Here is a 17,009-nt window from a genome sequence, read left to right as displayed (position 1 = left end):
TATACAAAGTAAAACAAATAATTATGTTCTGAAAATTTTGACATTTCTGCTTTTTTTTTTTATAATCTCTAGTTTTGATATCTAAGCTGGAAATAAAATAAATAAATGAACCCTAAAACGTGGGGGGTGCCCCCCCTCCCGAATCGCCGCTACTGACTTTGAGTAAAGAAAATAATATAAGTGGTGAGTAACTGTTGTGCAGCAGATTTCCTGAATAATGCATGAATAGAGTTAGGAAGTAAAATACCTTTAAAAAAACATATTTAACTCAAATTTGGTGATTTAATTATTAGACAAGTTTTTAGCAAAATTAATCATCAGTGTTAGATATAAAGATGGCAAACTTGTCAACATATTGTCGTTGCAAATGCAACGCCAAATTGAGTATTGAATCTGAAATTAACCTCTTATCAGAAGAAGCACTTGCAATGTGACTATCAAATCAGCCCATGCACCGAGGATGTTGTGATTACTGCCGTGAATAGGTAAAGGGCAATAACTGCATTTTTTTTTTTCATTTGTTTTCCGCTGGAAAAAAAAAAAAAAAAAAAAAAAAACGCGAAAAAACGTTTAATTACACCTTTTTCCTATAGTTAGTATGGAGTCCACCTGTTATGACTGTTGGCTTTCCAGTTATAATTCGTTTTGAAAAAAAAGGCACTGAGAAAACGTGACCCGGTCTACCCTACTCCAAATATATTTTCCCTATTTGATTATTTATCATTAAAATGTTTCAATTCCAGCTGTAACTGCATTTATTTGGAGAAAAAGTAAAATTACAAGATTTGCCTTCTTTATTGAAACCCTATCTTCGCCAACTTTTCTCTGCGTATCGAACCTTCATGATCTTGAAAATAAAAGCTCTTGAAATAAGACGAGGCCAAGTGCGATCTCCTAACAGACAGCCTTTATTCATTTATTTGTTTTAAATATGTCATACTTGCCTAATCTGTCTCTAGGATGTCATAAAGGATGCCATCCTTTGAAGAATTAGACATTTCTCACGCCATCCTGGTCTATCCCTATTATATTAAACATACTATTATCGTTGACTACCGCAGACACTTCGCGGCACCCCTTGCCTCTCCCCGAGTACATTGTTAAAATTTTTTCGGAAAATTTATTCTAACTGTTACTGGCATCCATGTTGCCAGTAACTATTACCGTAAAAATCATATGTTACTGTAAAATTTTAGTTTCCTCGGTAGGCCACAGCAACCAATTGGAGCTGGGACCGCTTATTTTCTGGTATAAATTACCGTAAAAATCAGCGATTCTGTAAGTCCGCCATTTTATAGTAACAATTACCAGAAAATCTTCCTGAATTTTTAACAGTGTAACCCCAGAGTACCGCGGCACCTGCTTTAAGAACTCCAGAGCTATAGCCTAATACTGGTAATTGTGATGAATAATTGGTAATTTCTGTTGCAGATGGAAGAGTTGCGGATCGAGTTGAATCGTCGTGATCAGGAAATCATGGCAATGAGTGCTAAGATGAAGACTTTGGAGGAGCAGCACCACGACTACCAGAGGCATATAGCTGTACTTAAGGAGTCCCTTTGCGCCAAGGAAGAACACTACAACATGCTGCAGGCAGATGTATGTCTTCAGTTTTTTACTTAATACGTATCAGTGCGATATGTTAAGTCTTTAATGAGTTTTGACTAGGAAAGAAATAATCTGCATAAAAAAGATAACGAACGATATATCTTTTAGTGGAACAGGAAAATGCATTAATTTGGACAGTAGGCGGCACCAATTTTTAATTATTTATTTTTGAGTGGTAATTGTCATTGTTACTTAAGTAAACTGATAATGAATAGTCATTTGGTAGGCATAATACTTCTTCACTTAGCTGTAACCTGGAGTAGTTACGCATGTGTTCCTGAGTCATTGTCATAATGTTTGAAAGTTTTGGGAGATATGAAGCTTGTTTGATGTAAAATATTTTCACCATCGTTTCCAAAATTCATATGATTAAATTTACGAAATTTGCGTATCTTTATATGCGTTTTGATATCAGCAAGTATGTTTCAACCTTTAACTTTAATTTGAGAGGCAGTAAATTAGTTACGAAATGTAATTCAACTTCAGATGAAGCAAATTGTAATTTTCCTAAACTTAATGGGCTTGTTTTCGGGCTCAATTTAAATATTTCCTTAATGATAACGTACGTTTGTGTAATTTCTTTGATACAAAGAACTGTCAAATCTCAAATAAATCCTAACTACATACTTCATGTTACATTCATTTATTTGTAAGAAATTAAATTTGTAAACTCATTGCTCAGTTATTCAATCCTGGTCTTTTGAGTACAAAACCGTAAGCGATCTCTTTGATATTCTTCTACTAACCCATCCCATCCAAATACAACTCCATGTTCTTGTTATAAAACTTGAGTAGGTTCGGTGTCTCATAAAATTCCCCCCGGAACGCAATTTCAATTCAGAAATTGAATTTCTGATGCTTGTTTTGAAATAATTTACTTATATTGATCTTAAATCGTATTATTTCGTCTAATCTACTTGCGTTGATGTTTTGAAGATCAACTTTTTCCTATTCATTGACATTCATTTTCTGACAGATTCGACATGTTACAAAATAGTTTTGTTTCTGTTTATAGTGGCATACTTGATTTTATTTCATACAGGTTGAGGAGTTGAGGATACGTTTGGAAGAAAAAAATAAGTTGATTGAGAAGAAGACACAACAGACCATGTCCTCAACACAAGAGCGTAACAGACTGACGCAGGAAGTGCAAGAGCTAAGGGATCACATGGAGATAAAGGACAGGAAAATTAACGTTCTTCAGAGGAAGGTACCCTGTATCTTTTTTTTTCGAATTTTTAAATATATTTTTATGTACTGCGACAAATAATGCAAAATATTGAGGATATTGAAGAATAAGTCAGTCTAAAAGTAATTTCTCAATTAAAAAAAAAAGTGTCACGTTTACAAGATTTGAATAAAATTTAACAAAGAAATAAGCGTTTCTTGAAAAACTTGTAATTTTATACTTGAGGTGGCTAGGGAGTTCAATGGGGAAGGGCGGGGACTTTGAGAAAAAAACTCCCCTCACTAGGTACTAACAACTGACAAAAAATTCAGCTTGTCCCTAACTTGTTCCGATATAAACTCTTTATTGACTGGGGTATCAGTAAGCATTTCTTAAAATCAAACGGTATTATTAAACATACTATTTACAGAAATGGAATTCATCGCTACAACCTTTGTAGCCCTACTACTTACAAACAAAATAGGTACCAGTTCACTCAGCAAGTTTTCTTTATTTCTATACGCTGCTAATTTGCATAACATGCTTTAAAGTTCTTTGCTAAAAGTGGCACTTTCCATCCGTCAACCATTACTATAATAAAACCAATCTGCTAATATAATTTAGAACATTCAAGACCTAAAATAATAAAACTAATTTGAGATTCAAATAACTATAAGAGGCGCTGCAGTCTCCGGCCAATGGTTGCTGAAAGAGGTTACACAAAGTCCCACCTACTTAAACCTGTCCAACCGGACAGCTGCGTTGTCCGCGCCACGCTACAATGTTTGACCTCTTTGGCTAATTTCTTAAATCATCGCAAGGTGGCATACCCAAGCTCTAGAACTGCGATGAGCAAGAGTTAGTAACTGGAGGCAGCAAGTCCAATCTTTGGCTTAGGAAAAACTGAGTCAAAAATCTCAAGTTACGTGGTTCAACTACGACGAATGGTTGACACGTTTTGTATGAAACTAGTTAGAGAAACCTGGTTTCTTCCAATACTTTACTTTAAAGTTTATCTGGTGACTTGGTATCCTAGCTTCAAGAGTAGTGGACTTCACTCTCTCTACACTTTTATTCCTTATGATTCTAACACATATTTCCTTCTTTAATTTCAGATAGAGAACTTGGAGGACTTGTTGAAGGAAAAGGACAACCAGGTGGATATGGCGCGGGCTCGCCTCACCGCCATGCAGGCGCACCACTCGTCCTCCGAGGGTGCCCTGTCCTCTCTGGAGGAGGCCATAGGCGACAAGGACAAGCAGATCTCCCAACTCCGAGAGCAGCGCGACCGGGCGGAACAGGAGAAGGCCGAGGAACGGGAACTGCACGAGCGGGAATTGGCCGAATACAAGATGAAGATGCACGGCCTGGAGAGCGAAATGGAGAAGTTACAGGTGAGGCTGGAGAAGGCGGCGGCAGAGAAGGACCGAATCGAGGTGAAGCTGGAAAATTCGCAGTCCGAGCTCGGCCAGGCGCGGGCCGAGCTCGAGAAGATGCAGGTCGAGATGGGCCGGCTGGCCGGCGAGACGGAACGGAACCGCAGTGAGTTTGCTAGGCTTGCCCTGGAGAACGAGCGCATGCGAGATGTGCAGTCGGAACGGTACAAGTCGGACCTCGACCGGGTATCCTCCTCCTCCCAGAATCCTTTCGGAAAACCAACCCTCTACCAGTCGGACGAGTTGGAGAGGATGCAGGATCGCCTGGAAAAGGCCCAGGCCGAGTTGCGCAGAGTCCAGGCCGAGTACCGCATGCATCAGGCCGAGCAGGACCGCTCCCGGGGGGAAGTTGAGCAACTTCAAGAAAAAATTGAGCGCTCACAGGGGGAGATTTATCGTCTCAAGGCGAAGCTGGAGAACGCGCAGGCAGACAAGGAGAGCATACAGGAGGAATATGACAGGGTGCAGGCCACTGTCGCCAGATCACAAAGCGAGAGGGACTCGGCGCTGGCAGAAGCAGAGAAGCTGAGAGGTGAACTGGATCGCCTGCAGACATCTCTTTCCAAGAGCCAGTCCCAGCACGAAAAAACACAATCTGCACTGGACAAGGCGCAGATGGACTGTGATAGAATTCAGGAAAAATTGGACAAGGCTAACGCCGAAATTCGACGAATGCAGGCCGAACGTGAAAGGGGGCAGACGGAGCTAGAGAGCTTGCAGACGCAGCTGAGCCAGTCTCAGATGAGCGCCCTCAAGTTCCAAAAGGAGAAAGAGATAATTGAACTGGAAGCAGAGAAAAGTCAAGAAAAGTACGAGAAGACTTTGGTCTCTTATCAAAGGCTTCAGAAAGAAAAAGATTCTTGCAACTTGGAGCTGGATAAGCTACAGGAAAAGACGGATTCCCTTCAAACACAGCTGGCTAAAGCCCTTAAAGAGAAAGAAAATTGCCAGGCGGAGTTTGATGTCATCAAAGACAGGTTAGATAAAACTCAGAATCAACTGGAGAAGTATTATAATGATTATGATAGTTCTCAGAAAGATGCTAAATCACTTAGGGAAACTGTTGAAAAACTTCAAAATCAACTCCAGAAAGCTCAGGAAGACAGGGATTCGTCACGAAGAGAGTACGAAAAACTCTTAGAAAAATCAGAAAGATCTCATTCGGATATTTACAAATTTCAGGCAAAATTGGATCAAATGCATACAGATATGGAAAAGTTAAACTTGGAGCTAGAAAAATCGCAATTGACGGGCAACAAAACGAAAGAGGAGTATAAAACTACTCTTGATGAACTCGAAAAGCTTCGAGAACTTCATTCAAGAACTTCGAATCAGTTATCTAAATCAAAAGAATCGGAAGAGAAGTTAAGGAGTGAGTTGGACAGATGTCAGATGGAGCTGAATGTCGTCAGAGAACAGTATGATAAATCGCAGGACTCGCTGCGGAAGGCCCAAACTCAGTTAGAACTTTTGCGTTCGGAGGTGGACAGTTTGAGAAATGAAGTTAACAGGGTACAGGCACAGGTCGGGAAGACACAAACGAGTCACGAAAAATCGCAAGAAGAGCTATCGAAATCGAGAAACGAAGTCGAAACTCTGAAAGAGAAGACTGAAAGACTTCAAAGCGAGCTAAATAGATTGCACACGGAAAAGGACAGATTCATAATTGAAAATGGCAACTTGAAATCGGAGGTAGAGCGATATCAAAGTCAGATGTTGAAACATCATACTGCCCAAGAAAAAGCTCTTCTCGAAATCGATGGCCTGAGAAATGAAATCGATAAGTTCAAAGAAAAAAGTGAAAAAGTCACATTGGAATTGGATAAGTGCTCGAGGGATAAAGAAAAATCTCATGCCGAGAATCTGAAGCTACAAGCTGAGTTGGACAAGATTACAAATGAAAAGAGCAGCATTGAAAGAGAGAAGGATCATTTTTCGGACGAAATATCTAAATTGAAGAACGAAATAGATAAATTGAAAAACAAACTTGAATTATCTAAGGACGAGGTGAAAAAACATCAGGATTTGAAGCATCAGCATAATATGGAAATAGAAAGAATGAAACACGACCTAGAAGTTGCCGAGCTCAAAGCTGAGCGTCACGCTACGTCGGAAGACAGGCAGAAGCAAGAAGTGGAAAGAGTTAAGTTTGAACTTGAGAAAGTTAAAGACAGATATGATCGAACACAAGCGGATTTGAAGAAAGTACAGGAAGAAAGAGACACTTATGAAGGAGAAGCCAAAGCACTTCAATCGAGTCTTTCTCAGCTGCGAGCTCAAATAGATAACTTGCAATCCAGCCACCAAGTATCTGACACCGATTTGCAGCGCGCGAAAGCGGAGACTGAACGCGTACGCGCTTTGCTGCATAAATCGGAAGCGGAACTACACAAGACAGTGGCCGAGAACAGTAGGCTTCAGGTTGAAGTTTCTAAACTCAAGCAGGAAATTGAAGATTCAGAGCAATCTCTGTCGCGACATTTCAAAGATCAATCGAGCAGCAAAGGGGAGCTGGATAAAATGCAAAGAGAAATCGATAGAATTCGCGAGAAATACGAACGGGCTCAAGCTGACGTTCGCAGAAGCAATGAAGACAAGGACAGACTAGAAATCAAACTGCAAGAAGCTCTTGGAGAATTGGATCACCATCGGACTGTGAGGGGAAAAACGGAGGAGTATCAGCAGAAGTCACGAGTAGAACTGGATTATTCTCATATGGAGTTACAGAGAGTAAAGAGAGAATTCCAAAGACTTGAGCAACAGCTGGAAGAAGCCCTAGGGGAGAATAAGGACCTGAGGAGAGAGCTCTCAAAATCTTTGGAAACTATCACAAACATACAGAGACAGTTAGAAGATTCTCAGAGCGATTTGAAGAAGAAAGAGGAGCAATATCGCAAACTTAAATCAGAAGCCACTTCTCAAAGAACCTTCGAGACAGAACTTCTGAAAGCCGAGGAAGAGCTTCTCAACGCTAATTCTGAAATTCGTGATTTGAGAGTTGAACTTGCCAAATCTTACGAAGATGCATCAACGTTGCAGAAGCAGTTAGACGATTTGCAGAAAGACGTGAAACTTCTGATGGAGGAAAACAAAGTGTTACGCAACGAACAGATCAAATCCCAAAAAGCGGAAAGCGAATTGGAAAAGATTGAAGAGCAACTTTTCAACGCAAACGCTGAAAACAGAGAGCTGAGGATGGAACTAGCCGAAACTTACGAGACGGTTTCGAACCTACAAAGAAGATTAGATGATCTGGAAAGGGAATTAAAAACTGTAGAAGATCAGAATATAAAACTGAAGACGGACCAAGCCAAATCTCAAAGAACAGTTGAGAGTGAGTTGATCAAAGTAGAAGAGGAACTACTGAACGCGCATTCAGAGAAGAAGGAGCTTAGAATCGAGCTTGCGAAATCGTACGAAACTGTATCTAGTATTCAAAAACAGTTGGATAAATATCAGAATGACCTTGCAAAAGCTGAAGATGAAATAAATAAGCTGAAAATGGATTTGGAGAAAAGTCAGAAAGCGCAAAACCGTTTGTCTCTAATGGAGGATAAATTATACCAATCCAATTCAGAAAACTCTGATTTGAGAGCAGAGACGAAGAAATTGCATGAAAAAGTTTCCAATATACAGAAACAATTGGATGAATCGAATTCCGAATTAAAGAAGTTCGAAGAAAATAACCGTATGCTCAGAATGAAACTCGAAAATTCTCAAGAGAAGGACAAAGAGATTAAGAAAATGGAAGATCAGCTCCAGACATTAACTGCCGAAAATAAAGAGTTGAAATCAGAATTGAGTGGTCTATATGAAAAGGTTTCTAGTTTGAAACTTCAGTTAGAAGATTCTCAAAATGTTTGTATGAGTTATGAAGAAAGAAATCGCAAATTGAAGTGTGAAATAGATTCGCTCAAGGATAAACTGGAGAGTGAGATAAACAAATCTTCCGATCAACTGCAGAACTCTGCAGCCGAAAATAAAGAGCTTAGGATGGAATTAGTTAAAGCTTACGAAAATCTATCGAATGTCCAAAAGCAAAGAGATGATCTGAATGTTTCTATCAAAAAACTTGAAGAGCAAAACGAGAAACATAAACTAGATCTAGAAAAATCAGAAAGAAAGATTACTGATTATAGCAAGAAAGATTCCGAAATCAGAAAGCTCTTTCAAGACAATGAAGATTTGCAAAGAAAACTGGAAAAGGCTCATGATACACTTGCATCGACTCAAAAGAAATGCAATGATTTTCAAGAAAAAAAGGAGTTATTAGATTCGTTAAATAGAAAGCTCCAAAATGACTTGGAGAAATATTCTCTGGTCGATACTGAGAAAGAGAAATTTAAAGACATGCTGGAGAGCAGTCAGAACGAAAATAGCGAATTGCGCAAGGAACTGTCAAGACAATATGAAGCCATCAGCAACTTGCAAAGGGAAATAAAAGAATTCAGTTTGCAAATGGGCAGAAAGGAAGATGAAATCCGAAAATTGCGTTCAAGTGCGGAGAAATCGAAAAAGGACGTGGAATCAGAGGTAAGCGATTTGAAAAACAGACTAGAAGAGATGACTCAAGAAAAGGACCAATCACTGGAAAGGATGAAAAGCTACGAAGCAAAAATAAGGGACTTACAGAAGCAGCTTAGTGATGAGTCTTATGAATTAAGCAAAAGTCAGGAACAAAACAAAAAGATGAAATTTGAGCTCGAAAAAGCCGAAAATAGGTTGCAAAGTGAACTTCAGAAAACAGAGAGCTTGTACGACATTAACGAAGAGAACAAGGCCTTGAGAACAGAGCTTTCGAACTGTCAAGAGACTATATCCGACATCAAGAAGAAAATAGATGATATGGTTGTTGAAAATAAGAGGCTTAAGGAATTCGAAAATTTACAAAAGATCGAGTCCGAAAAAGCTAGGAAATTGGAAAATGAATTGCGGGAATTGAAGAGAAAATTTGAAAGCTTGGAGAAAAACGGTAGGGAATATGAAAACCAAATTTCGGAGTATAAAGAAATTGTGGAGCAAACTCAGAAAATGTACTTAGATGCTCAAACAGAATTGGGAGAAGCGCGAGATGTTATTAACAAAAATCAAAGAATACTCTCTGATACTCAGACGGAACTTGAGAATTCTAAAAAAACTGTATCAGAAACTGGCAAAATGTATCGCGAAGCTCAAAAAGATCTCTCCGATGCAAAAGATAAATTAGTAGGTTCTGAGAAAATGCTTCAAGAAACAAAAGAAGAACTTCAAAAGTTCAAAGAAAGGGTAAAAACGTTGGAGGACCAACAGTCTTCAACTCAAAAAACCATTTCATCGGAGTTGCAAAGATTGGAAGAGGAATTACAAAATACTACACTTGAAAGTAAAGAATTACAATTAGAACTTCAGAAGTCTTATGATGAAGTATCTGATTTGAAAAAACAAGTCGAAACGAACCAGTCTGATAATCAAAAATTAAAAGAACAGAATAAAAAACTAAAAGCTGATGCCAAGTCTAAGAAGACTTTAGAAAGTGAAGTTCAGCGATTGGAATCTGAAATAAAAACCGAAAGATCGGAGAATCAAAAATTAAAATCTGAACTTAGCGAATACCATGAAAAATTATCTGCATTGCAAAAGAAGCTAGAAAATATCGCAGTTGAGTTAGATTTTACAAAAGAAGAAAATAGAAATTTGAAACAATCTCATCATTCTAATCAAAGAAATATGGAAAACGAGATCAAAACTTTGAAAGACACGATCGAAAACAAAACAGCTGAAAATAGCGAAATCAAAAACGAACTTGCAAAAGCGTATGAAGCTGTGTCCAACTTGCAAGAAGAAGTTGGAAAATATATCTCTGAACTGAAACAGCTGAGAGAAGATAACAGAAAGCTACGGACGGAGAAGTTACATTCCCAGAAAACAGTCGAAAGTGAATTTCAAAAAGTTGAAGATCGGCTCGCCGCTGCTGAAAACGAGAACATCGAGCTCAAGTCCGAGCTAAATAAAATGGCCGAGAGCACTTCTATTTTGCAGAAAAAATGTGATGAAGCTCAAAACGAAAATAAGAAACTTAAAGAAAGTCTCAAAGTTGCCAAAGCAGAGCAGATGAAGGTCCAAAAAAGCTCAGAAACTGACACTAAGAAACTGGTAGAAAGAATGGAAAGTTTGCTCACTGAAAACGAGAAACTTAGCTCCGAAGTCAACCAGCAAGCGGAAGCAATGAACGTTTTGAAGAAGAAAATCAGCGAAGATCAGAAAGAAATAAACAAGTTGAAGGCAGAGAAAGAAAAACTAAGTGCGGATTTGAATGCTGCTAGAAAGAACATGGAAGCAGAGCTTAACAAGATAGAAAAACACATTCAATCTGGAGATGTGGAAAAGCAAGAACTCAGATCTGAGCTGGCCAAATCTGTTGACACATTGTCTGCATTCCAGAAAGAACTAGAAGAATGCCAGATCGAACTCAAGAAAGTTAAGGAACAGAATAAACAAATGAAAGCTGACCAGCAAAAAACTCAAAAAAATGTCGACAAGAGCGTATTAGTGGAGAAGGAGAGGCTAGAAAAAGAAGTTCCTACTTTGAAAAAGAACATTGAAAAGCTTAGAGCCGATAACCAGAAGATGGTACAAGAATCTGAAAAATTGAAGAAACAGTTGGAAAAAGCTCAAGGTGAAGTTCAAGCGTTTGGGGTGGAAAGAGAACGTTTCCAGTCACAGCTAGAATTACTTGTCCAAGAACTTGAAAGGAGGGAGGTCAGTCCCTATACTTGTCAAGTCTTTCGGCTGCTTATTTTTAGTTGAAGTTTGCACTTGAGTTGCGGTTTACTTTGAGTTATGATTTGGTTCAACAGCATGAAGTTTCGTTTACTGTTTATTTGCTTATGAGTGTGCAGCTTTATTTTTGCCCATTATTTTCGTTCCGTTACATTAGTGTTATCTTCCTCATATTTTTGTTATAATTGGCAATAAAACAAATAGTCGTTTTTTTTTGTCTTGTTGATTTTTAATTGTTATTGATTCTGTAGTCTCTTTAAGTTGTTTTGTAATGAAGTGACATTCTTTTTTAGCAATATTTTGTTGTGTTATTCTTTTGCTACAATTTTGTTATAAAATGTTAGAAAATATATGCATGAAATTTATAGCACCATACTAAAAAATATACCACTTTTATTTCTTCAGAGTATTTTGTATGCATGATTAAAACTAGAATTTCCAATATTTTCTGCTTGCATATAGTATTTTCCTTATCAAATGTTCACTTGCGCAGTATAAAATGTGAAATATAAATTAAAAGTTTAACAACTAAGTCTACAATACAATTTGAGGTATGATTTGAAAAAAAAAAAAAATCCATCAAGGTTAAGTAAATGTGCTTAGAAAACACACTTTCGATCAGAATTATCAATTCCAAATCGATTTCTCCCTAGGGTTTTTTTCTCTCTAGAAATGACATTAATTCAGGAAAATTCAAATTCTGAAAACTAGTTGAAAATGCATAACTCCGAAATAGTCCAGTCATATTAGACATTAAAATCGCAAATCGTGATGTAGTTCTGATTTTTCAATGTGTTGTTTGTGTCAGTTAGGGTAGTGTAAATCTAAGTTTGTAATTTTCAACAACCTGTGCTCGCTGCGTGATTCGCGAAAAACTGCGAAATTTTCGAACTCTATTTTTAGTTTTTCCTTTATAACTCCTAAACTATTCAACTTTTCATTTGAAATGTGGATATCCGCTTTAAAGCACATTAAATTTTGAACAATTTAAGCTCAAGTGGCGTTCTGTACGACCAATAGTTTAGGAGATATCGTACTTCAAAAATTGGCCATTTTTGGCCAGAAATAAAAAATATATGCTTCGATCACATTCCACGCAAAATATGGACATGAATTCCCACTCTAATTGAAAAGAAATCTGGGTATACTGTTACAGTACATTTAATTGGTTTTCATTTAAGCCAAAAACGAAGTCTGTAGATTCAATATTTCTTTCATAATTGCAAAACAGACAAATAATCGGAAAATTCGATTTTTGATGAAATGAGACAAAACTCTTTTCAAGACAATATGGACGATCCTATTCTAAAAAAGGGGGGCAAAGAATGATATAATAAGAATCTAATGTGTGTTTATATAAGTTATGTGTGCTGGCAAAACAGAGCGGTAATAGAAAAGTTAAATAGGCCAAAAGTTGACAATCCTATGCAAGTAAAGTAAGCATTCCTTCCCCTTCTTATCTATGACTTTCACATTGATGAATTTTCGGCCGTATTTCGTTTTTCGACTGGAAAGTTATCTACCGAGTTTGATTTTGAATAGGTAATATTTTTGAACAAAAGACTTTCAGTGAAAAACACTTTCGATTAGAATAAGATATATAGACGAAAGAAAAAAACAGAATGATTTCAGAAGGGTGGAACTGTATTAAGTTTTATCATTAAAAGTATCTTAAAAATTAACGACACTTAATGTCCTACTTTTTATGGTGTATTTGATGAATAACAATATACTCCGAACTGAACAAACCGAACTGAATCGAAAAAAGAAGGTAGTGATAGGTCGATTTTTTTCCATTTTATTACTTTTCTTTTCTTTTTTTTTTCTTTTCATTTTTGTCGATTAGACTGCAAAGATGTTGTGGGCAATCTTTTTAAATGGCAGATTGCACAAAGCTGAGCAGCTAAGATCAGTTCTACAACAACTACAATCTATCCCTATTCCCAAATATCCCTTCTTGCACTAACATGAGAGAAATCTGAAAAGGACGGGTGAGGCTGGATCGTTTAATGTAGTAATTGGTGACGAATCTCAAAATGTATGTAGGTCTTCGACCAACTCCGCCCTGAGGCGTCCTTCTCCTCTGCCAACCATTTGTTTACTTGTCGGTACTTGCGATACAAATGGAGCGAAAATACTCTTTTGGTTTAAGACTAACAAAGACGGTTCACAGTTGCATTACATGCTTCTTTGAGGAACAGGTGGGACTGAATACTGTCGCAGGATGTTGGAGGATGCTTCATTTCCATATAGAGCAACCAGCTCCATCTCTACACCTTCGGGACTCACTTCAGGAAGGAAAGCTATCGTGGCCTGGTCAACCTTATACCAGTTCGTTTGAAAAACACCGGAAAATTTTGTTTTTCTTAGCCAGGCATGGGAAGATGTGGTATCACATTCACTAACTGCGTGAAGAAAAAGTACGAATCTAAGAGGTATCCATTTTTCCTCTGTTGAAAAAATATATATAATAAAGCTGAATATACAAATTAGACGGATTTTGGCACTTTTCTGGAAGGAAATATTTTGAATGTTTGAGACAAAAACAGCAAAAAAAAAAAAAAAAGTAGATGCACATCCTCTTCATCATCGATCACAATCTGTTGAGATGTACTTTTTTCGATGGGGGTTCAGATAATGTTTCAATCAGTTTCTGTAGTTTTTTTTTTTTTTTTTCTTCATTGCCCTCAAGTCTAAATTTGAGGAGCAACTCGTCATTGAGGTGCGTTTATTACACGATTTGGAAAAGCGTTTCTTAAGGAGTACTCTGATGTTGAGAAGTCAAACAAATCATATTGCGCTAGCTCGCAGTTGTTCTGACGTATCCGAAGACAGTAAAAACATCCCAGAGTCATTCCATTTCTCCAATAAAGTTTGACATGAACACATTCATTAAACTTACCGGAAAAGCACACAGCTGAATTGTTTAATATGTTGAAGCTATGGATTAGTTCTTTCAAGCTCTCTTCTAGTTTCATTAGAACCTGTTCATCACACAAGTCTGCTCACAAACTAGGCAAAAATTTATTGATTCACAAAACCGTGAAGTTTCTTTCAGTCAGGGCCGGATTTAGGGGAGGACAGGCGGGGCTACTGCCCCGGGGCCTCCACAACAAAGGCCCCCCCGCCCACCACAGTAAAATTTTTACAAAATATCCTAACTTTCACATGTCGAAAATATCGCATACATACATATATATCAAAATATTCGGATATATATCAAAGTATCGGATATTTTCGAAAATATGATGACCTTTTCGAACCCTGATTAGGGGCCTCCACTTCTTCGTTGCCTCGGGGCCTCCACACCAAATCTGGCCCTGCTTTCAGTGTACATGAAAATCCTTTGAATTCATTTCGTTTTTCACATCTCAGTAAATAAAGGCGAGCATTTTTTGCGCTGATATTGAGACCTGCTAAGTGAAAAAAAGGATGCATTTTGGTTAATATCTCTAGATGCATCTCTATTTTCCATACTTTCTGCTTGAATGATTTTTCAATAAGTGTAATCATTCGATAATATTGCGCTTAAAGTGTACAGGGGGTACATTTTTCGTTCTAGATTTCCCGTTGAAACTTTACGTTTGATAAAACGTGATGTTAGGTTCATTTTGCAAAAGCAAATGAACCTGGACAGTTTCATTTGCTTTTGCAAAAAGAATAAGTGAACTTTCACTTTCATTTATTTTTTGTTTCTCTGCCCGCCTGTTTTCGTATAATTGAATCTCATTACAAATTCGTCTGATACCAAAATTATTCTCCATTCAAAATAAAATTCGTTAGGTAACTTTCCAGTCAAAAAATGAAACACGGCGAAAATTTCATCAATGTTAAAAGCATAGATACGTAAGGGAAAGAATGTTTCCAATTACTTGCATAGGGTTGTCAATTATTGACCTATTTAAGTTTTCTATAACCGCCGTGTTTTGTCAGCACATATATATCATATAAACACACATTAGAGTCGTATTATATCATTCTTTGCCCCCCTTTTAGCCTACTTTCCCGGTAAAACTCAGAGAAAGACGAAAAAAGCATGAAAGAAGGCTTAATGCATTTTGAAAATATTACAAAAAACAAAAAAAAAAAAGTCAAAAATAAAAAATAATAATTAAATAAATATTGAAAAATTAAAAATTGAAAAGTAGGGTATTGAGATGGGGGAAAATGTCTGTTTGTCCCCTCTAATAACTTTTGAGTGAATGGTCCGATTCGAACTTTTTTTTTTTTTTTTTGTTCGAAAGATCTCGGCGAGGACACCTCATTCTTATATTTCATTTTTTAGTTTGAACTATTTTTTGTTCAATTTTGAACAGTTCAAAAAAAAAAAACTTAACATTAGCGCCTACGGGGAAATTCAAGGCAATTCCGAACTGTGTGGCGAATTTGCTTCAAACAAACTTCGTAGCAAAAAGCCTTTGATGAAAAACTTGTATATAAAATATCCTTTAGATTTGAACAATTTTTTGAACAGTTCTAATCCCTTAACATTAGCGCCTACGGGGATACGGAAAGTCAATGTAGATTCAATTCAATTGAATTCAATTCAATTCATTTTATTTCAATCAGGGAAATATATATATATTTTTTACAAATATGCATTTCACATATAAAATAAAAAGAAATTGCAACCTGAAATATATTTCTCCCTGTCTATTTGAGAATCCCTGAAATATCCTGCTAAACCATGGTTAAAATATTTGAGCCCCCTTACAATTTTGCATATGGGCGCCCATGGATGGTAGTAAAGGCTATACAATAGCCTGACTAGCTCTCACCACTCAGAGAAGAGCTTAATTTAGAGCCATTTTATAACATAAGATAAAATTTTAAAAAAAAATAAATGCATAATCATACAAAGAACACAAGTAATGCAATTAAGTGCGTCTAATTTTATAACGGAACCGAGGTATACTATTACGAATATGCTACTTTATCCGTACTTGAAGGCGGATTTACTTCAAACAAATTTTGTTGGAAATGGCTCTTGGCGCAAAACTCCAGACTCCGAGAATTTAGGGGCACCTGACTCCGACTCCTGTACCGATAATTAATCGGACTCCGACTCCCCAACTTCGTGGTTTTGGCAAAAATTTATATAAGGAGGACAAATGACTAACTTCGATTCTTGGATATTCGACTCCGACTCTGTAGCTATGGTTTTAACTGTGAAATAATTATTGTTGATATGACTTGTTTTTATTTTCACGCTAAAGTTTTAAATTAGGTATTCAGTTTTCGGCGGATAAACTCGAAGTCATTTATGTTTCTACATAAAGATACGCGCAGACAATTTTTCTTGAGCAATCACGATTGCTTATTGTTCTCACTTGACTGTCCTTGATGTTGTGGTTCCTTTTTCAGCTTGGACCAGGGGCCTCTGCAGCCCCACCGGCGGCGGCGCTGCTCCTCTGGTCCTGAGCACTCTGTCCTCCGGAATCCACTTCTGCTGGGTGGTGGCATCCATGTCCTGCACATGCATGCTTATACATACTCGCCTACGCGCGCGCGCGCTTTTACACATATAGACACGCCTACGTGCACACACGTAAGTCTACGCACACACACATACAACTATACACACGTAACCATCCAGGAGGAGGGACATTCTTGGGGGGGGGGGGGGCATTTCTAGAAACAATAACTCTAATCAGTAGAGTCTTGTCGCAACGACTCGTGATTGAGTGGGAATTCATGTCGATATTTTGCGTGGATTGCGGTATATCCACATTTTAAATAAAAAATTGAACAGTTTAGGAGTTATAAAGGAAAAACTAAAAATAGAGTCCGAAAATTTCGCAGTTTTTCGCGAATTACGCAGCGAGCACAGGTTTTTGAAAACTGCAAACTTAGATTTACACTACCCTAACTGACCCAAACAACGTATTGAAAAACCAGAACTACATCGTGCTTTACGATTTTAGCCCCCCTTTTTTTGTATAACATGACTGGACTAAAAATTCAATTGCTGTTAAGATTGATTTTGAGTTAGACCAAACCTCGAGGAAAAATTAAAGAGGAGTGAGTTTAAATTTCGA

The 17,009-nt window shown here is 37.5% G+C and overlaps 1 protein-coding gene across 1 annotated transcript in view; it reads left to right on the top strand.

The window, feature by feature from the left end:
• LOC129228512 (muscle-specific protein 300 kDa-like) overlaps positions 1–17,009 on the top strand; it is a 143,514-nt gene that overhangs the window by 109,771 nt on the left and 16,734 nt on the right. Inside the window, exons 5-7 of the mRNA XM_054863195.1 lie at positions 1,432–1,599; positions 2,651–2,818; positions 3,892–10,950. Coding sequence (XP_054719170.1) covers positions 1,432–1,599; positions 2,651–2,818; positions 3,892–10,950 — 7,395 coding nt within the window. The remainder of the gene's footprint in view (positions 1–1,431; positions 1,600–2,650; positions 2,819–3,891; positions 10,951–17,009) is intronic.

This window comes from Uloborus diversus, chromosome 1 (genome assembly GCF_026930045.1).
Source record: "Uloborus diversus isolate 005 chromosome 1, Udiv.v.3.1, whole genome shotgun sequence".
Classification (NCBI taxonomy): Eukaryota; Metazoa; Arthropoda; class Arachnida; order Araneae; family Uloboridae; genus Uloborus; species Uloborus diversus.
This window is presented reverse-complemented; position numbering and strand designations above follow the sequence as displayed.